Source organism: Apteryx mantelli, chromosome 4 (genome assembly GCF_036417845.1).
Source record: "Apteryx mantelli isolate bAptMan1 chromosome 4, bAptMan1.hap1, whole genome shotgun sequence".
NCBI lineage: Eukaryota > Metazoa > Chordata > Aves > Apterygiformes > Apterygidae > Apteryx > Apteryx mantelli.
In genome coordinates, this window is record NC_089981.1 from 49,863,112 (window position 1) to 49,881,433 (window position 18,322).

At 41.3% G+C, this 18,322-nt stretch overlaps 1 protein-coding gene across 1 annotated transcript in view; it reads right to left on the reverse strand.

Moving 5' to 3' along the window:
* The window catches only part of RGS6 (regulator of G protein signaling 6), a 290,381-nt gene that overhangs the window by 73,383 nt on the left and 198,676 nt on the right, over window positions 1-18,322 (reverse strand). Inside the window, exon 3 of the mRNA XM_013959531.2 lies at window positions 1,235-1,285. Coding sequence (XP_013814985.2) covers window positions 1,235-1,285 — 51 coding nt within the window. The remainder of the gene's footprint in view (window positions 1-1,234; window positions 1,286-18,322) is intronic.

Genomic DNA, 18,322 nt, shown 5'->3' on the forward strand with positions numbered 1-18,322 from the left:
CATCTTTATTCATAAAGACACTGAAGAATTGCCAGTTATTAAAATAAAAAGACACTGAGGTAAGTGGGAGTGCATATTCTAGCACAGCCAGGACAACCTTGCCTCTTTCCTTTCACCACACCAGAGGGACATCTGCACAGATTTTCATCTGATGTCAACTGTCAAAGCTGCTTCGACTTTCTCAGAGTTGTGCAATGCACATTAGCTGATCGTGTGCCCCCAGGCTAACAATACAGCTATTGTCTGCAGCTGAAATTCAGGCTTGGGGCTTGCCTGGACTCATGTGAAGGGATGTGTGTATAGGGATGTTCTGGGTGAGACCATGCTGCCTCTCTCTCCACTTTTAAGTGGTGAAAGACACACTGGGAGCAGCAAAAGGCTTTATAGGCCTGAATTTAGGTAGAACTTGCCAGTTTTATCTGGATGAAGAGAGACATAACCTGGCAGATTGTCACAGCCTTGACAAATGCTTTGTGCAGCCACGTGGTATGGATCATGCCTTGTGGGATCCGGTGTGATCAAATAGTCACAGGCCAATTCTTAGATGTTAGAGATCTGATAGGAGGTTAGTGAGCCTTCAGAAATGGTCAAAGGCCAGCGTGCATCAGGAAAACACTTGGAAGTAAGATGTTGGGCTTTCTCCCTTTCTAGGAAGGGAAAAGAAATTTCTGGACCTGCAAAAACATCTTTTCTTCCTCTTTTCTCAACAGTTCTTAACTGTGCCAAAGTGATTTTTGTGGCTCTGAATACTGAAAAGCTTGGTGATGGACTGTGCCCAGTCCATCACAGTTTATTATCTATGTATCTATCTGCCATGATAAATTAGCAGCCATCATCTGATCCTGTGTCTATGTCATCTTTGACCAGTATGTCTTGTCAGTCATGGCTACCTTTCTCCACACTATGAACCCTGTCACTTTCCCTACTTAACCATGCACCTTGGTTTCTAAGTCCATGAACAGCCTTAAAATAAACCAGGCTTTCTTAGGCAGCAACGATTTCACAGACAGGCTAGGATTCCTACAAAGGGCTTTTTATGTGTTGTAGTGCAAGGTATTAGACTTAACTAAGATGCTGATTCTTATCTCTTTCCCTCCTCCTTCCTGCCAAATGCTTAAAACAACCTTGCTGTTTTACGGGTGTTTTAGATTCTGCAGCAAAATAGTATCTACTGTCTAATGGCACACAGAATACAGATGGAGTATCTTTTCCTCCCAAGCCATGGTCACCTTACCTGGATCCTCAATGCTGAGGTTCTTCATCAGCCACTGTACAATGTCAGCACCTGCAATAAAAATGGAAAAAACATTAAACATTGAAGATCACAGAGTGTCTGAAAGCCCTGGGGAGACATCACATTGAAATGAGATACAAAAGAAATGACATGAATTTTAATTCATTTTCTTTTTTTATCTCCACTGGAGGAGATGTTCAAAATGTTTTTCCTTCTTGTGCCACACTGTAATTATATACTTAGTTATAGGTACTAAGTCCCAAGAAGTATTCTGTGTGATAGGAGACTTGATATACTTTAAGTCAAATATTATCCTAATGGTTCCATGTAAGCTGTTCTCTCCCAGTTGTTCTTCTCTCAAATCAGTATACAGGGAGTTACGTTTCTGAAAGCACTATCTACCAAAGAGACAAAGGAGCCCTTTACTGGCATCTTTCACCTTTAAAGTCAGAGGCAATAATTTAAAAGTGCAGAATAGAGTTATCAGTCAAAAAAAGACAGAGAAAAGCCTATGCCAATGACACAAGCAATGTCTTGGGGAAGAAAGTGGGATTAAGTGTGCCTGAAACCAACCCATTGTTGAGCTGTCATTTGCTAGTGATCTCATCAGCAATATGGTGGCCAGGAGCAGAAAAGTGGATTGTTAGGGCCCATCAGGTAATTTTTATAGCTTTTCAGGCCCCATCAGGTAGTTCAAAGGCTGTCACTATCTTTTAAACAGTGTAAAGATCTCTAGGCTTGATCCTCTGCATGTGTACAACCTCTCTGTTGCTTGCATGAAACTCATTGAAGTAGAAAACTTGTTCATTAGAAGCTATAGCTTTTTAGCAAAATACAACATGATGGGGACAACAAAATTTGGTTAAGCCTCATACTCAGAAAGTTAAGCTTAAAATCAAACATAATGGTGACTGAGCATCCAGTGTGTAAAAGCCAGTCAGCATGACTTGCCCAGCGTCAAACAGTCAGAGGCAATTCAGCAAGTAAGTGTCTAAGTTACAGTAGCTTGCGGCACAACGTAACGATGCTATGTCTGGATGCAGACCTAACACCAAGCCCTTCTCAGCATACCTTCATTTGTTGAGAAGTAGTTGCATTCACTCACAGGAGGCTACTAGCCTCAACAATATTTAGCGCGGTGTTTTGTGATGTATCAGTTGAAGATAGCATATGACAGGAAGTGATCACCACATGGCTGGGTCTGACTAAACGAACCCTGGAGGATTATATTTGCATGGAGCACTTCTGAGTTCGGACATGGAAGGTACTTCAAGAAACAGTATAACCAACATGATTGTTTATTCCAGAAACGTCTAAAGAACGCTTTGCTCCATATGCCCCCACTTACCACAGGCCCAGAACATTCCCATCCCTTCAGCAAACTTTCAATACAACAAAGGCCAAAAGTCACAATTACGATGTGCCACAGAGAGAGATACCGGCACTGCCAGGGTCCTAGCTCCCTGCAATATCTGCAGGTCTGGGTGACTCTCCCATAGAGGTGAAATTCCCACTGGAAAAGCAGGCCATACCCTATACAGAAGTGAAAGGCAGCCCTCGCTCCCCACCTGACAATCTAAGCTGTCCCCCGGCTCCACGAGGAGCACCAGTAAACCCCACCCAACACTCTCTCTTCTCACTGTCAGCCTTCAGAGGCAAGGGGGAATATGGACCCCCATCCCCACAAGACAAGTCAAACAACTTTCCTGTGCCCCTGAAGATCAGGGTGCCATCTGCTTTAGCTTAGATAATGGACAAACAGACAAGACCAAGAAGCAGCAGCTGGACTTCGTCTCAATCTGCCTAGTAGGTATCAGCAAATCAGAGCCTAAGGGGCCTATCTCACAAGCCTGTATTCTCAGCTAGGATCACTCTGATCCTCTCATACAATCCTTTTTACAAACTCCACTTACAGGCAATTTTAATTGCCACTATCCTATCTGGAAGGTTATTCCAGAACGTTGTTTTTGGTTTTTTTGGATAGACCTCTTCTTGCAATTTCTAGTCTAATATGCATTTTATAATTAATGAATATAAATAATGCATTTGATATCATACCCATTTTATCATTTAACATAAAGAATTATCTTTCTTCCTTGATCATTGCTCCTGAATATTTCTAGAAAGGTTGACACATTGCCTCCCTACCTCCCTTTCATTAAACAAACCAAACTCTTCTCATCTCTGTGTAAGATGGACTCTCCATTTACTTTACCATCCTTCTCAGTGCCTTTTCAAATTTAAGTCACATTTCTTTGAACTGCAGTCACCAGAACTGCACACGCTACCCTGTAGAAGGTCTAATCAATGCCTCTGGCAATGATACTAACACTTTCCTGTCTCTACTGAAAAACAGCTTGCCAGGCACATCCTAAAATCACCTTAGTTTTTTCATAGCTGAGTAACATTAATGGTTCATAGTTATCCTATCATTGACCAATATGCACAGTCCTCTTTGCTCTTGCCTCCAACTGAAGATTATTTGCTTTATGAAAAGTTTTTTGATAATGGTCCCTAAGGGTTTACTTTTCATATGGGCTGTTAAATTTCTCCCTAGTTCTATTTCTCCAGTTAACAAATTTTATCTCGCTATTCCTATATGACGATCTACCCTCCTTGGGATTGATGAGGCAGGGAGGAGTCCAAGAGAAGACAAGCTCAGGGTTGGTGAAAGTAAGTCTTAATTTGGAGCTAGGGTGTGGATTGTGTATGCACAATGCTGTACACACTCTCTATGTGAACACACAGTGCTTAGCACACTGAGTGTGGATACGAAAGCTACGATCAAGAGCCACATGACAAAAACCACGTACTTTGGAAAACAGGAGTTCTGAGATTAGTCCATAGGTGGGAGTGGATGCATTGCTCCATAGTTAGGCTGGGGGTACATCTCTCTCTCCGTGACCCCTTCCAGTCCCGGCAGGAGAGCATGTTTGAATTGCTTTAGAGCTATACATGTCTCAAGAGTCCTAGCTGACAACTGCTTTAGCGTATTTTCTCATACCCTGCACAAGCCACAACTGCACAAACAATACGTAGCCAAGAAATCAGATGTCTTTCCATTAAAATAATATTACTTTACACAGTTGAGCTACAGACTCTACTGGTTCTCACCATAAATTGTGGCACTTTGCTATCTAGTGCAATAAGCCAAATTTTTAGTGTCTTGACTTATTGATGCCCAGCATTCTGTGCTTTCAATATATGGGATATCTTCTTGATATTATTTTGGCAGACACAAGCTTGTTTAGTCATGCTTTGAGCCAGCCAGATATGAACCACCTCTGCCCCAGAAGAGATGTACTCTAGAGCTGAAGCCAGGCCCAGGACTAGGCAGGTTGGAGCACAGGTTCAGAGAGCTTATGTCTACCTCTGAAACACCATGTAGACATACCATTACACTGGCTACGTAGCTAAGATTCGAGTAGAGCTAAGCAAAACATTTGGAGTTAGAAAACCATTTCAAGAAGATTCAAATTAAAGTGCTTCTGTGCTGTTATACATAAAACAAAAACAAAATGCTCTTTTGGTTCAGGCTAAACCAGAATCTTTCTTGTGTTTTCTGTTCATCTTCCAAACTGAAAAATCCACTATTTGTCCAGATTTTGATCTCAGATTACAGTCCTTGGGCTTGCAGTTATCTTTTAGTCATCTTATTGGTAAGTGGCATGGCAGCTCAGCTCTGACAGTCTTCTAGAACAGGAGCTCCTTGCCCCGCTCAAGAGTAAGGCGGGGAAGTGCATTCCAAACGATCCCTTTCCAAAGACACACAAATACTCACTGTAGGATTAAGTCTCACTCCATTTTTACAAAGAACAGTCATGTCCCCAACTCCACTCTCCTTTTGAGGAATCTATTCAATTTTCATCAAACTACAATGAAAAATTCAAGTAATGCTGAAAGCTGATTCAGCGGTCTTTTTTCCCCATGTTATTAAGATTAAAAAAAGAGAGGTTTAAAGCAGCAAGTAAACTGAAAACGTTGACTCAACCAGAAATACTGTGATCAGTCACTCCAAAGTATAAGGAACACTTGAGATCGTGGATTTTAATTTGTCTCTGTTAAAAATATGAAGTCATTCCTGAATGTTGCCACGAGCCTGGAAGATTTTATAGCTGCTCTCCAGTTGTCCTGAGGCAGGCAGATCATCTTTCTGCTGAGTTTGCTGAACCATTATTTATCACCTGCCAAGACTGACTACTCACCCTCGGGACAATGACAAGGCTTTCCTTCCCCTGTTAATTACTGTCATCATTAATAGCCATGTCACTAATTAATATTCAATCATAATGAAAACTCCTCACTGCCATCTACCATAACACCTTCAATTTTTAGGGTTACCCTCATGCTGGCTTTGCCTTTGCTTGCGGCTGTTTCTCTCACTGCAACCTACTTTTGCCCACCTACAAAACACTGTGTAAGCCCTTTCTTAAATCAGCAAATTCAGATTTATCCTTATATCAAACAGCAAAGATGTGAGTGAATCCTTTACAAGAGCATCTTTTGTCAGACCAAGATACAGATTCCTTTATCTATAAGTTTTTCAGAAAATCTCATCTTAATCCTCTCGTGTAGGCCAGGCACTACTGATGGTCCCCACATAATTCACCTTCCTCAAAAGATCTTTTCTGATGTTTCACAAGCTCTTTCAGAGGACAACAGAGGGAAACCCTTGAACCTGCCACATTCTTACTAAACATTAAGGGGGCATTTGATATCTTCCAAAAACAAATAGTTGGATGTGTTTTCATGACATTGGGTATTGCTGGATCTAGGTAGAGGAATGGCTCCCTTCTCCTCTATACTCGTCTCGATACATCTACATTTCCTCTAAGTATGTTCAGTTCAAGGATAGTCAACAGCCTGTGAACACCTATTTCCTCCTCAGCTATAATGAAATATATCTTGTTGCTTTAGGCTGTTCTTTGAAGCTGCAGTTGATGAACTTGCTTAATACCAACAAAATAGTTATATCTTTATGCTCAGATGGAATCACAATTGACCATTTTATCTACCTACCTGGTTTAGAGACAGACTAGCAGTTTTCTGTTTCTTGTCATTTTCTCCATTTTCCGTTAGGCCTCAGTGATCTGATAATAGTACCTTGTGTTTTCAAAAGGCCAGTGCCTGTCAACATGACAAATGACCAGCCAGCCATGAAAAGATAAATTAAGAAAAAAAGTTCATATGGTGTGAGGCCACAGGCAAGATACATTTAATGAGGTGAGTCACTACCACTGTACCTGATACTTTTTTTACCCAACCTAAGTTGTTCTTCCTCTTCCAGAAAAACAGGAACTTGGAAAATCTAGGGCTACCTGTAATGGGATTCACCCATCTTCTACCCACTATGTGAAATGGCAAAGGAACATAGGATGGTGCACCTTTCTCCAGCAAATTCTAAAGATTTACTACCTGGAGTAGAGAATATTCTGAGAATATGCTGAATAGAAAATATGCTGCTGATTCTGGGCAGTGGAATTGGGACCACTGGGGTCTGCTTATTAATCAGTGGACTAGGTCCATCCCTAACAAGTTATCTAGCTATCTATATGTATATGTGTGTGTGTGTGTGTGTGTGTGTGTGTGTAAACATACGTATATACATATATATAAAAAAACCAAGAGTATGTCTAAGACATCAGCACACACACGTGCCTCTTTGCATTTCTTTTTAAGCCTGATAGAAAAACTGCCTTTATTTATAAGAATATTTATAAGAATATAAGAAATTTAAATGGAGAGACTAGCAAGAGCCTGAAAAGACAGGCAAGGACTTAAAACCTTTATTTTTGCTGAGTGTCCTGAGTTGGGAGAGCTGGTAAACACTGCGGAGAGTAGCTCCATGGTGATTTGATACGTAACGCCTCATATTACTCAGATGCGGCGTCAGTGATGAAGGACTAAAGTTTGCCCTTTCTCACGGGAGCTGCTGAGCTGAGCCTGGTTCACTGGATGCCATCCAGCCACTGTAGCTGATGAGGTGAGACGCTCTGGATCCCAGACTGCTACACAGCCTCACTTCACACTGACCAATATTAACACTGAGCAAAGCAGGGTCTTAAGAAAAAGTGCTGTCTGGTCATGTTATGAAAGAATTTGTCTTATGCACATATCTACAGGAACAGATGTAAAACGTTACGGTTATTTCCTGGCTTTTACCAGTGTAACCTTAATATTCTCCAAACATACTTTAATGACATTTTAAAGTGTTTTTTTTCATAGACTTTTCAAAAGAAATATGAAAAATCTGAAATGTTCAGTTTTTTCCTGGGCAGTATCCACATACTCTATGACACACTATATGAACAAACAAGCTACATACCTAGCCTCTGTGGTCAGTCATCTCCAAACTCAAGGTTCAGTCAATATTTTTGATGCAAAGGTGAAAACGTGTTCTCCTTCCTGTCACTTCATTCTTGAAAACAGATGAACCCATTTTAGCACCAGATTTTCCAAACAATTTGCTCCTGAACTCGGACCAATCTTAAAATACTTATATCAGAAAAGCAAGACTGAAAAAAATCACAAGCAGTCAAAATGACTTATAAGAATATGCACACATGTGCATAAGCAGCCACTCAGGCTGCTTCTCTCTGCCAATCAGGGCAATCACACTAATATATGGAAATAAAGTTTTTTGGTTTTTTTTTTCCAGACAGCATTGGGTCCTTGGTAAATCTAGGAACAACAGGCTAATTACCTACCAATGCTGTTACCACCAGACTTGCAAATATAAACAAATGAACATCACCCATGATAAAGGGGAAAACTATTTCATATAAAATTTCTCAAGGCCTTTAGCATTCCCTGCTGCTATTTTTCTTACTCAGAGCCCACACTGACTCCCACAGTGACTTCATCTAGGATGGAAGTGTAGAATCATGCTCACAGTAGGGATTTAATGTAAAGCTCCAATTTTTATGGTAGGGGAAAAAAAGAAATAAAAAGAGATCTCTAGGTTTCTCACTACTGTTGTGTTACAAATATAGGGAAGCACTTTACAGAATTTGCCTACAATAAGCACATAAATAAATGCCAATGCCAACTAAAAAATTCTCAGCAGTTGACTCTGAAAATGTGGTAATTGTAGCTCTCCTCCATCAGCATGTGGTAATTGCACCACTCAGCGTCAGCAAGGAGCATCATCAAAGCTGCAACAGCTTAGAGCTTCTAGCAGTACCAGTATTCCTTTACATAACATTCACTTTAAATCTTGTTCATGAATTATTAACGATTGTTAGCAGCAGAACTGTTACCCCTTTCTGATCAAAGCAAACAAAGTTTCTTTCTAAGGAGTCTTCATTTTTGTTCCTCATAATTTTTCAGTACTTGAATGTACTTTTCTTGTAATAAAAAATGTGAAAATGTGAAGCAAGAGAACAGCTTGTTTACAAGATGGAAAGCAGCACATGGAGCTGTTCCAGGATGGTAAAACAACAAAATGGACAGGTGATTTGTAAACTCCCTGGGACAAAAGCAGCCAGACCTGCTGCATTTTCTGGACATCAGTGTGGGTTATTTATCACAGAGTTTGGACTGATATGCCATTCCAATAACTTATTTGTCCCTCCTCTGCCTTCTTATACTCTTTGTTGTCTACAGAAAACTGTTCAGTATCCCTGTCCACTTATACCAAACATCAGTATGTCAGAGAGGAGTCCCCTACCAAATGCTAATCATAGGTTTTCCTGTGATGCTTTTGAACTTAGGCAGCATACTATCTCTGTTGCATGAGTGCCCATATCTGTATAAGCAAAATGATATGCCAATCAGACCACAGATCTATCGAAAGCCTATTAAAATGAGTAACTCTGACTTTTGACTCTCTCCTGCTTGTTCTTGTCCCTGACACCAGGCCCTGGAGCAAAATTAACAGCATGTCTATTAATGTAGGAAAAATTCTCTCACAAAAAGGGGGTGATAGCCCAGACCTCTGCTGTACTGCAAGGTGTTGATGGACATTTGTGTTGTAGGAAAAGCAACAGGAGATAACCTTCCAAGGAGAAAGAAAATGCCACAGACTCCTGTAATCATGTGGGGGAAAAGAAGATGAGCGGCTGAATTAGCTCAGCGAATGAGACCAGGTGAAGGTCAACACCCTGGAGTCACAGAGCTGCCTGTGTGCTATAACTAGGAATTGAACAGTAATTTCAAGCAACCCAACGCTGACATATTTTCAAATAGCCTATGAAGTAACAGGTTGCAACTTTACAATTTAAACCATCAACACTGCAGTGTAACTTTGATCTTCCTTTCCAACATGTAGTTTACATATAAGAAACACATAATCTCTCCTGAATGCGTTTTAAACATAGATCAACAACACAGGGGCCCCAAATCCAAATTCTTGGTTTACTTTCCCCCAATTAATATCTCCTTCTTCTGAACTGCTGTTTGGAGGGACTTGTACCTTCTCGCCAAAGGGGTGAGACTACTAAAGTGCATGTACTCTCTATGATGCTGACCAGCAGAGACAGATTTTAGCTAGTCGGGAATCAATAAACGACCTAGAGATGATAGCGCAGAATTCTGCATGGGCTAGTTTACCCAGTTAACAGTGATAAATTAGAGCATAAGATCTCGGTGGTTACAATCCTGCCTCTTCCAAAACAGGTCACATAGCTTTATGACACAAGAATGTGAGCAGCGTAAGACATATCAAAAGACAGACTTCTTGCTTTCAATACCGTCACACCAACAACACTTAAAAGCAGACAACAAGCAGTGAAGAACAGAAAGATGCCACTAGCTGAGAGCAACGGACTTAAAACGACTGCCACTACAGCTGTATAAGCAAGGCTGTGGTAGCAACTCTCTTAATGGACACACAGTTAATCCTAGTGAAAGAGGGCTGCCAGCACAGCTTTAACCAGTGGTACCAACAAAACATCTTTTTCCAGTTGAACTGCACCGACAGAAAGCGCCAATGTCAGGCTCGTTCTCCCTCCCCTTCGACACAGCGTGGGGTGGGTGCAGGGCCAGCCCTTGCGCCCCGCTCGGTACCCCTGACTGTGCCGACGCTGGCCTTCACCCACGCAAAGGGACGCCAAGCACTGGCCTTAACACTGGTGCAATTACGCTGGGCTGTGCGAAGCTCTCCTGCCCTACCTTGGAGAACTGAGTTGCTGCCAGGTCAGTGGTCTGGCAGAATAAACATGCTGATAAACCCAGACATACATAGATGCACCGCAGAATGTAACGAAAGCCCGGTGCAAACCTCCCTGCCCTTGCATCGCTTGACTACTGTTTGAACTCTCTCTAAACTAGGGATGTATTTTGTGACCTATGCCCAAATCTTGTTCTTTCCTCAAATGCAACAGTGAACAAACTGCTGCATTACTATAGGAGGAAATCGGAAAACAAAAAAATTCCATACTTTGTATCACACAGACATCTACCCGTTCCCTGCTATAAAACCCACAGAAGACAAGCACACAGCCTGAAAGCCATTGTAAGTACACAAGAGGCAGGAACTCTGTATTCATGATCTCCCAACAGCAATAGTTGCAACATTTAATAGTAATATCAGAAGTTACCTCCATCTACAAATTGTTAAGAATTACAGATGTCTCAAGACATACCTTCGCACCTACAATTTATAATAAATTTACAGTTGTTTTTCAGGCTGTTCTGCCATTACATTACACAAACTACTGGAAGTGGCTTGTATAATTTAACAGTCTGGCCTTTTGCCATACAGTACTGTTTAGACACTGTTTCTCATGCTGTCAGAATAATTCAGTGACAAAACAGCAAGGCAAACAACTACCTCTGCTGCGGGAATCAGGGGGTTGAAGATTCCAGTGTCAGATCTTGTTAGGGCTGAGACATTTTTACTGCCATGCATTTCATGCACACAGTCATTAAATAAAAGGCCATTTTTTTGTCATTTCAATCATATGTTAATATTTTTTAATAGGACATTTTCTTCTCAAGGAAATGGGAAGATCAATAAAGTATAGAACTTACTGGTATTCTTCAGCATGCAATTATTAGGTTCTTTTTTCCTGTGCCCTCATTTACAAAGTGGTTTTCAAACACTATCAAATCAAGATACTCCTTGCCCTCACCAGTGCTGCACAGTTTCTTTGCAAAGGTGTAAATGACACGGACCGGTGCAAGATAGTAAAGCCCTCCAAGAGCTACAGCATTTTAATGATTTTGGTATTAAATTTATTTAGTAGGAGATCTGACCCTGCAGTCTTCTCATAAGCCAGATACTTATTGATTTCAACAGGAATTCTGTTTGCAGAAGCACTCAATTTTTAAACCTCCTAAGGAGCTCTGGCCGTGACAGATCTCTCTTTCATAAGATCACATACTTTCATGTTAACTGCAACAACATTATTGTCTGTTCTCTCTATTTCTGATAAAGATGAATAGCATCATCAAATTCTCTAAGAAACCTACTTCATCCTGACATTTCGCTACACTTTTCCCTCTGGTTCTTTGGGAAAGGTTGAGAACCACATGCGGTGTTTGCAGTGATGCAGTATCAGTTACGTTGCCCGGAAAATGAAATAACCTAACATCTCTAGTTTTCTTCCCTCCAGGATTTTGTTGTCTTGAAATGAAACAACCAATATTGTATAGCTTTTTTTCCCTGTTCCCTCCTAGGCCTTTTAATCATATACAAAGCAAGGGGCACTGGAGTCCAGTTAGCCTCACTGGATCTCTACACTGGTGCAGCAGTCCATCAGAGGGACAATTCTCCAGCAGGGCTGAGGTTGCACACATAATTTCTTTTAGCCAAGGGTAACTCCATATGAATTATGATCATTTAGCAAGTGCTGACAATTTACTTCACGCCGTGCTAAACAAAGAGGAAATTGGCACTAACATTAAAGGCCATATTTTAAACAGCATTCCTAAAATGGTGAGTTAGAAGTGTTTATACTGGCAAGAAGCAGCTAGTTTATTTTGCTGGCAACAGCTGAGTTCCTGCATTTCAAATTTGGGCAGAGAGCTATATCAGTGTGAGTTTTAAATATGCAAGACAACTTAATGATAACACTGAAACAATCAACAAGCACAAATCTGTTAGTATTCATAAACAAGTAACAAATTCAAAGCAGGTAAATTATTTGTTCCTTCTTATGTCTGATGGATTTCACAAGACCTCATAAAAATAAAAGCAGTAAAAACAACAATCAGCTTTTCTTAAATACTTACGTAGTAAAATTGCTTTTCCTGCCTGATAACCCCCCAAGTTTATTTTACTGAGTAACCTCTGAAGTTAAGAAGTATTTGAAAAAACTGAAAGCGAATACTTTTCAGTTAAGTAATTGAATCTAGCATCAAAACATTATGCAGCTTAGAACTTCAGAATATCTGTACCTATATGTCTTTTAAAAGACATTTTTGTTTCCATACTAAGACAGAGTGAATCTAACTAGTAAAATATATTCCTTTTTTTTGTTTTTCTTTTTTCTCTCTGAAAAGTTTAAGAACTGCATTTTATCAAGTCCCTTTCCAGGTAAATATGGATTTGGACTTGGAAAAGCTTATTGGCTGCTCAAAGCAAACACTGAAGATTTCCTACAGTACCAGTCCCTGAATCTGGGATGGGCTCAGCAAGAGACAGGGATTTGTATCAGGAACCTAATGTCCTTGCTCTCTCTTTGGTAGCACACGAGCACAGAGCAGAGCCTTCACAAAGCTGTTCGTTATGCAGTAAAGTATCAGTCTAGTTCAAAATAGATCCTCAGAGAGCTTTGTGGTGAAACATCCAACAATATTTTAGCAACCTAGACTATATTGCCACTTTCCTACTCCATCCAACAAAGCCTCGGTTCAAGGTCCAGCAGCTTCACCCAGTGCTTTCTCGATATCTCATGAGGATAAGTCATCGGCTGTCACCGTTGATTGTCTGCTGACAAAACGCAGCTTGCTAGTGCTCTCTGAAAATAGTGATGCCAGGCACATCGGCAGCTTTGTACTCTGTGAACTCATCTGTGTCCTGGCTAGCAAGGCAGCAACAGGCTCCAACCTGACGGCGTTTCTCAGCAGACACCGTATGCCTGCACAAATTTGCACAAAATATCCTTTTAATGGAACAGAACACATTCTGTCATTCTTAGTTTTCAGTTATGTGAAAAATCAAAATCCTCTTTATCTAAAGCAAAGGTTTTTTGAAGCCAGCAATACTGTTTTTTAGAATGTTTTGGAAATTATTTCTACTCATCAGAAGTTTTGACATTTTAAGGGAGAGAAGTGTTAAAAGACCTTCAGTGGACAAAGCTTTGCAGATGATTGGAGAAACTAGAACTGGGTAAATACTTTAACAAAAACCTTCCTGTAAATATTAAAATGAAAAAAAAAAGCAAATACTTCTCACCTGTGCTCACATCACTTTTGTGATGTTTTGTTTTCTGCTAATAACAACCATTTCATATTTGTATTGTAATATCCCCAAGATCCCTCCAGTAAGCACTGTGCAAATACAAACAGAGTTAATCCTGTCTCTGAATTTCATTACAGCAGTAAGTTGGCTGACAGGAACGTCAGAGCAACAGTTAAATTTCCATGAGCAGTGACGGAAAGCAAACGGTTTTGTAAACAAGAGCTGGAAAACCACCTTTAAAAGTTACGCGCTGACCACAGAATAGAGAAAATGCCACGCGAACTTTATGGCAAATCAATGCTTATTAAAATGAAAACAAACGCGCGGCTTGCTGCACAGAGCACCAGCTTCCACAGGAACTCGGACGCAGAGCACCGCAGCCAGGGCCACGCCGGCGCCCCGGGCGAGGCCTCCGGGGCCCCCGCGCCGCCCCCCGCGGGCCCCGCGCCGCGCTCAGCGCCGGCCGGGCCGGGCCGGGCCCCCGCGCCACCGCTCGCGGCCGCCAGGTGGCGGCGTTGAGCCGCGCACAGAGGCGCGGACGGTCCCGAGAGCCCGACAGGGAGAATTACAGCGGCACCGCAAAACACAACAGGTCGCGCCATCAGGTCTGAGAGCAGGCATGGAAATGAGGAGTGAGGAAGGGCCTTGTTTGTCCCCTGTTTGTTTTCACTTGCACCTCAGGCTCACACATCCGCAAGGCACACGCTTAGATGTGGGATGCTCCTGTTTTTTCTGAATGAGTCATCAGGCGCTTGTGCGAGAAGTGCCCCGGAAAGCTGGTGACACGGCGGATGCTGGCGAGAGTGGCAAAGCGCGGTCTGCCAGGGCCCTGCCCTGCTCAGCGCAGGCAGCTCGCAGGCTTGCCTATTCTCAGAATAAAGTTAGGCACACATATAAATATTTGTAAGGTCTAGCGGGGATGCCAAGGTTTTTATGATGATACAGATTCCCTTTTTTTAAAAAGTATCCACTTACATCTTATTGGAGGAGGTAAAGGAAATTTTTTGTTTCTGTGGATCTCAGAGATGCAAAAGTCCAGACTCAAGAGGAAGACTCATATAGCTGAAGTTTTGAAACCTGAATTTCTTCCACCCTCCCAGAGGAAAACAACCCCCCTCCCAGCACAGAAGGGGTTAAAGTAGTGACCTTACAAATGAAACTGAATCATGTAGGAGAGGGGAAATGAAAGCAGTGAAAGATACAAAATGTACTGAGATGAATGAAAGTTTTAAAGAAAAAATATTTTGAAAACACTACAGTAAATTTATCTGAAGAACAGACTAATAGAAACAAGTAAAGAAGTCAGTTCCAAAAGAAAACATTAAATCCAGGACAGAGGGGAAAAAAATGAGACTAAAGTCACTTCTGTCTTACAAAATGTTCTCTCACACAGACAGAAAGGCAGGCAATAAAAATGAGATGAAAATACAGAAATCTATGGCTATGTTTCTTTATACCCATACAATCCTGCCTGAGGAGCACAGGTCAGTGAGTAATTTGCAGGATTCCTCACCGTACGGGCTCTGCTGCAAGAACAAGCACCAACTTAATGTGTGGGAGAAATGGGACCAGAAATCCTGCTGTACAAATGCAAGGTAACTCGGTAACAGTTAATGATGAAAGATGATTAAGCATAACAACAGTGAATAGATGTATTGATGTTATAAATATTATATAGATCTCCATATAAAATATGCTTCCAAAGGCAATATAAAAATCACAAATCCAATCAACTCTGATATAGCAAAGGCCTCCCAAGTGGCCTTGCATGTTCTATAAAAAGGTACAATTACCGAGTCCCAAAACAGCAGTCATATTGGAAAAGAACTGTCTTCTGTGTGCTGTTGGGAAGCCTTTACTGGATCTCTTCTCTCAGTACTGCCAGGCTAGAAATCTAGAAATGTCAAAATGTCAAAACTAAGCATAAGCAAGGAAAAATGCAGGCTTTTATGCTACTTGTGAAACTCAGCTAGCATTGGCTGTTCTTCCTTTGCTGTCCTTCCCATCAGCTGCATATTTTATTATCAGCATTTATCAACAAAAAAGGGTAAGAGAGACAGAACTTCTATGCTCCAACTAGAATCAAAGTACAGATAGCAAGTTGTAAGCTTCTCCCACACTATCCCTATGCCAAAACTGCCCTGGAGGGACCATGTGGAGATTGGGAGGGAATTCAGTTTTCCAGGTCACTTATTCTTCCCCTTGTTCACTTGGCTTTACCAAAGAGGGTGCCAACAACAATTGTGATTTCTTGTGATGTAAAAGTTTCTCCACACGGAGTCAAACTGCAATCCACAGATCATCACACACAGGCAATCGTCATCATCATGAAATGCTTTTGAGAGAAAATATTCTAGAAAGGCCAGTTTCTTTCATTCTTTTTTCTTCCTCCCTCCCCCCAGTGATTTACGTAGACTAACCATATTTATGGTTAGTTACGTAGAATAACCAGAGGCTGTACCTCATATTCCTCGGCCAAAAATTGCAAACAAAGTTTCTTCAGCCAAATGCAAATACAATCCAGCCAGTGCTGGCTGTGCCTTCTCCTCCCTTGCTATGGCCAGCATTCTGTATTTTGTATCAACTGCACTGCTCCTGTCACTGTCACTAGTCTCCTGAAGCCAGTCTAAAGTGTGACTGCTCAGTATTTAGGACTGCAGGATCTCACAAGCTGAGCAGATTCTGTGCAACATAGTGATTTATTCCAAAATAACCTTTTTAGCCAGTTCACTCTCTGATCAGCAGTAGCTTAAGTTGCATGCATTGAGGCAAGTGTAGCTGTCCTGGAAAGCATAGGGCTGCAGCCCCTCAATTAGGAAGCGTATGATTCACAGCTGCACACTGTCCACAGTCAGTTCAGGTTTCTTCCTCCCTTGCAGTAAGAAGAGAAAGAGAGTAGTAGCAAATGGAGAAGGAGCAGAAGGAGTGAGAGGACATGCATGTAAAAACCAGTCCCAAGGAACAAGAACATGGATGTCAAAAGCAATGACATGTATAGCTTTGTTGGTCTCAGCTCAAACAGCTCATCTCTGCTGCTGATCCTATGTCATTATTAAAAGTTAGTTCTTTCATCAACCCTGTTATTTTAGTAGCATCAGCCTGGAAAGTACGCATATGTTCTTTCTCCTCTGGACCAGACTTCTGCCAAGCCTTTTGTGTCATACAAGGAGAATCCTGCAATTTGTAGCCTTCGTCTTAATTCCAGGGATGCACTCTCAAATGTTGCTTAGATATGCAAAAATGAATTACATTTTTAAAACCTAAAGGGTCTAAATGCTACTCTGGAATATGTGAACACACCTTCCCCGAAGTCTAGGAGAGTCCACCGCATACAGTCTCAGTTTAAAAATGCATGAACTTCATTTTCTCTGCTTTTGTGATCAGCAAGGTATGTAGAACTACCCCAAATGAATCTATGCTAATAGACTAATCACTGGGCTCATTATTGATTCATTATTGGGGTTAGTGATACATTGCTTGGCCTTCAGTCTCCTGAATCATGTGTCACACTGCTTACTTGTGTAACAAAAACTTTTCCACAGTAAGCCCTGGTGTTGGTGATACCTCCGTAAGACACCTATTTTAGCCACCTACTTTGAATAAACTTCTACAGAAGCCTCTTTCCTTCCCTCTATTATACAGGAACTCTGAGGAGTCCACAGTTACGCGGTGCATCCATTACACAGGACTCACTCTGACAGCCTGGTTCCCAGCCACCTGCAGGCATTCCCATTTAAGGCTAATGTTTTCAAGGCAAATTTTCTCAGAGCAAAGCCCTGAAAATGAGAGTCAGAAATATCCAAGATGAGCAAGGCCTGTTCTGCTACTGATTGTATCTAGACTTTTTCATCTAGCACACTGCAGTTTGGCATCATGGACTTCCAAGTTTGACCAGCTCTTGACTTCTAATATGTTGCTGCACAGCTTTGAAAGATCATATAATGTACCTGAAGGTCAGTTCTCTGGCTGAAAAAATGTAATAACGATATTCAGGTGTTTCTCAGCAGGGTTGTAAAGATTAATGAAGTTTACATAGCACTTCGAAAACATAACACACCATACAACTCATTAATACTAATTCCTGCCAAAGGAATTCCCCAGTTCTACTCTCTCTTGTGAAGAATTTCTCCTTTGTAAATGTTCATTTTTGGTTTTATTTCCACCAACTGAAACCTGTCAGCGCTCTGCAAATAATGCTTGCATTGTGCCAAGAGCAAACCACAGGAGGTCTTGAGGCAGGTAACATAGAATATTGCTTCCAGGCTGCAAAAACTAATTTAAAAGACTGTAATTAGGTTCTCTTGCCAACTTACTCATAAACAGCCCTATGCAAATAAGACCAGTCTAAGACAAGACCCAGCAAATTTGAAACCCAGATCCCAATCAAGTAACTTCGAAATGACAAGGTATTATTCTGCATTTGTTGTGTACTGCCTTGTACTGAGCAAGTCTCTTTTGTAGGACCCACAGATACTAAGCTTACTCAGCCAAAGCTCATGTCCTCTGTTTGACCCATTCTCCTCATAACATTATAATGCTTCAAGGCTGCAGTCTGAGGTAATTAGCTAACACAGCTTCACTCTATCACTGTCATTACCTGTGTTGCAAACTGGAGGCAAAGGCTGCTAGATCATGGCTAAACCAGAAAGGTGCTGCCAGGAGCTGGTCTTGTAAGAAGAGAAGAGATTAAAACAAGAGTTTGTATTTGCTTCTGAGAGTCATGTATGTGGAGGTGATATCTT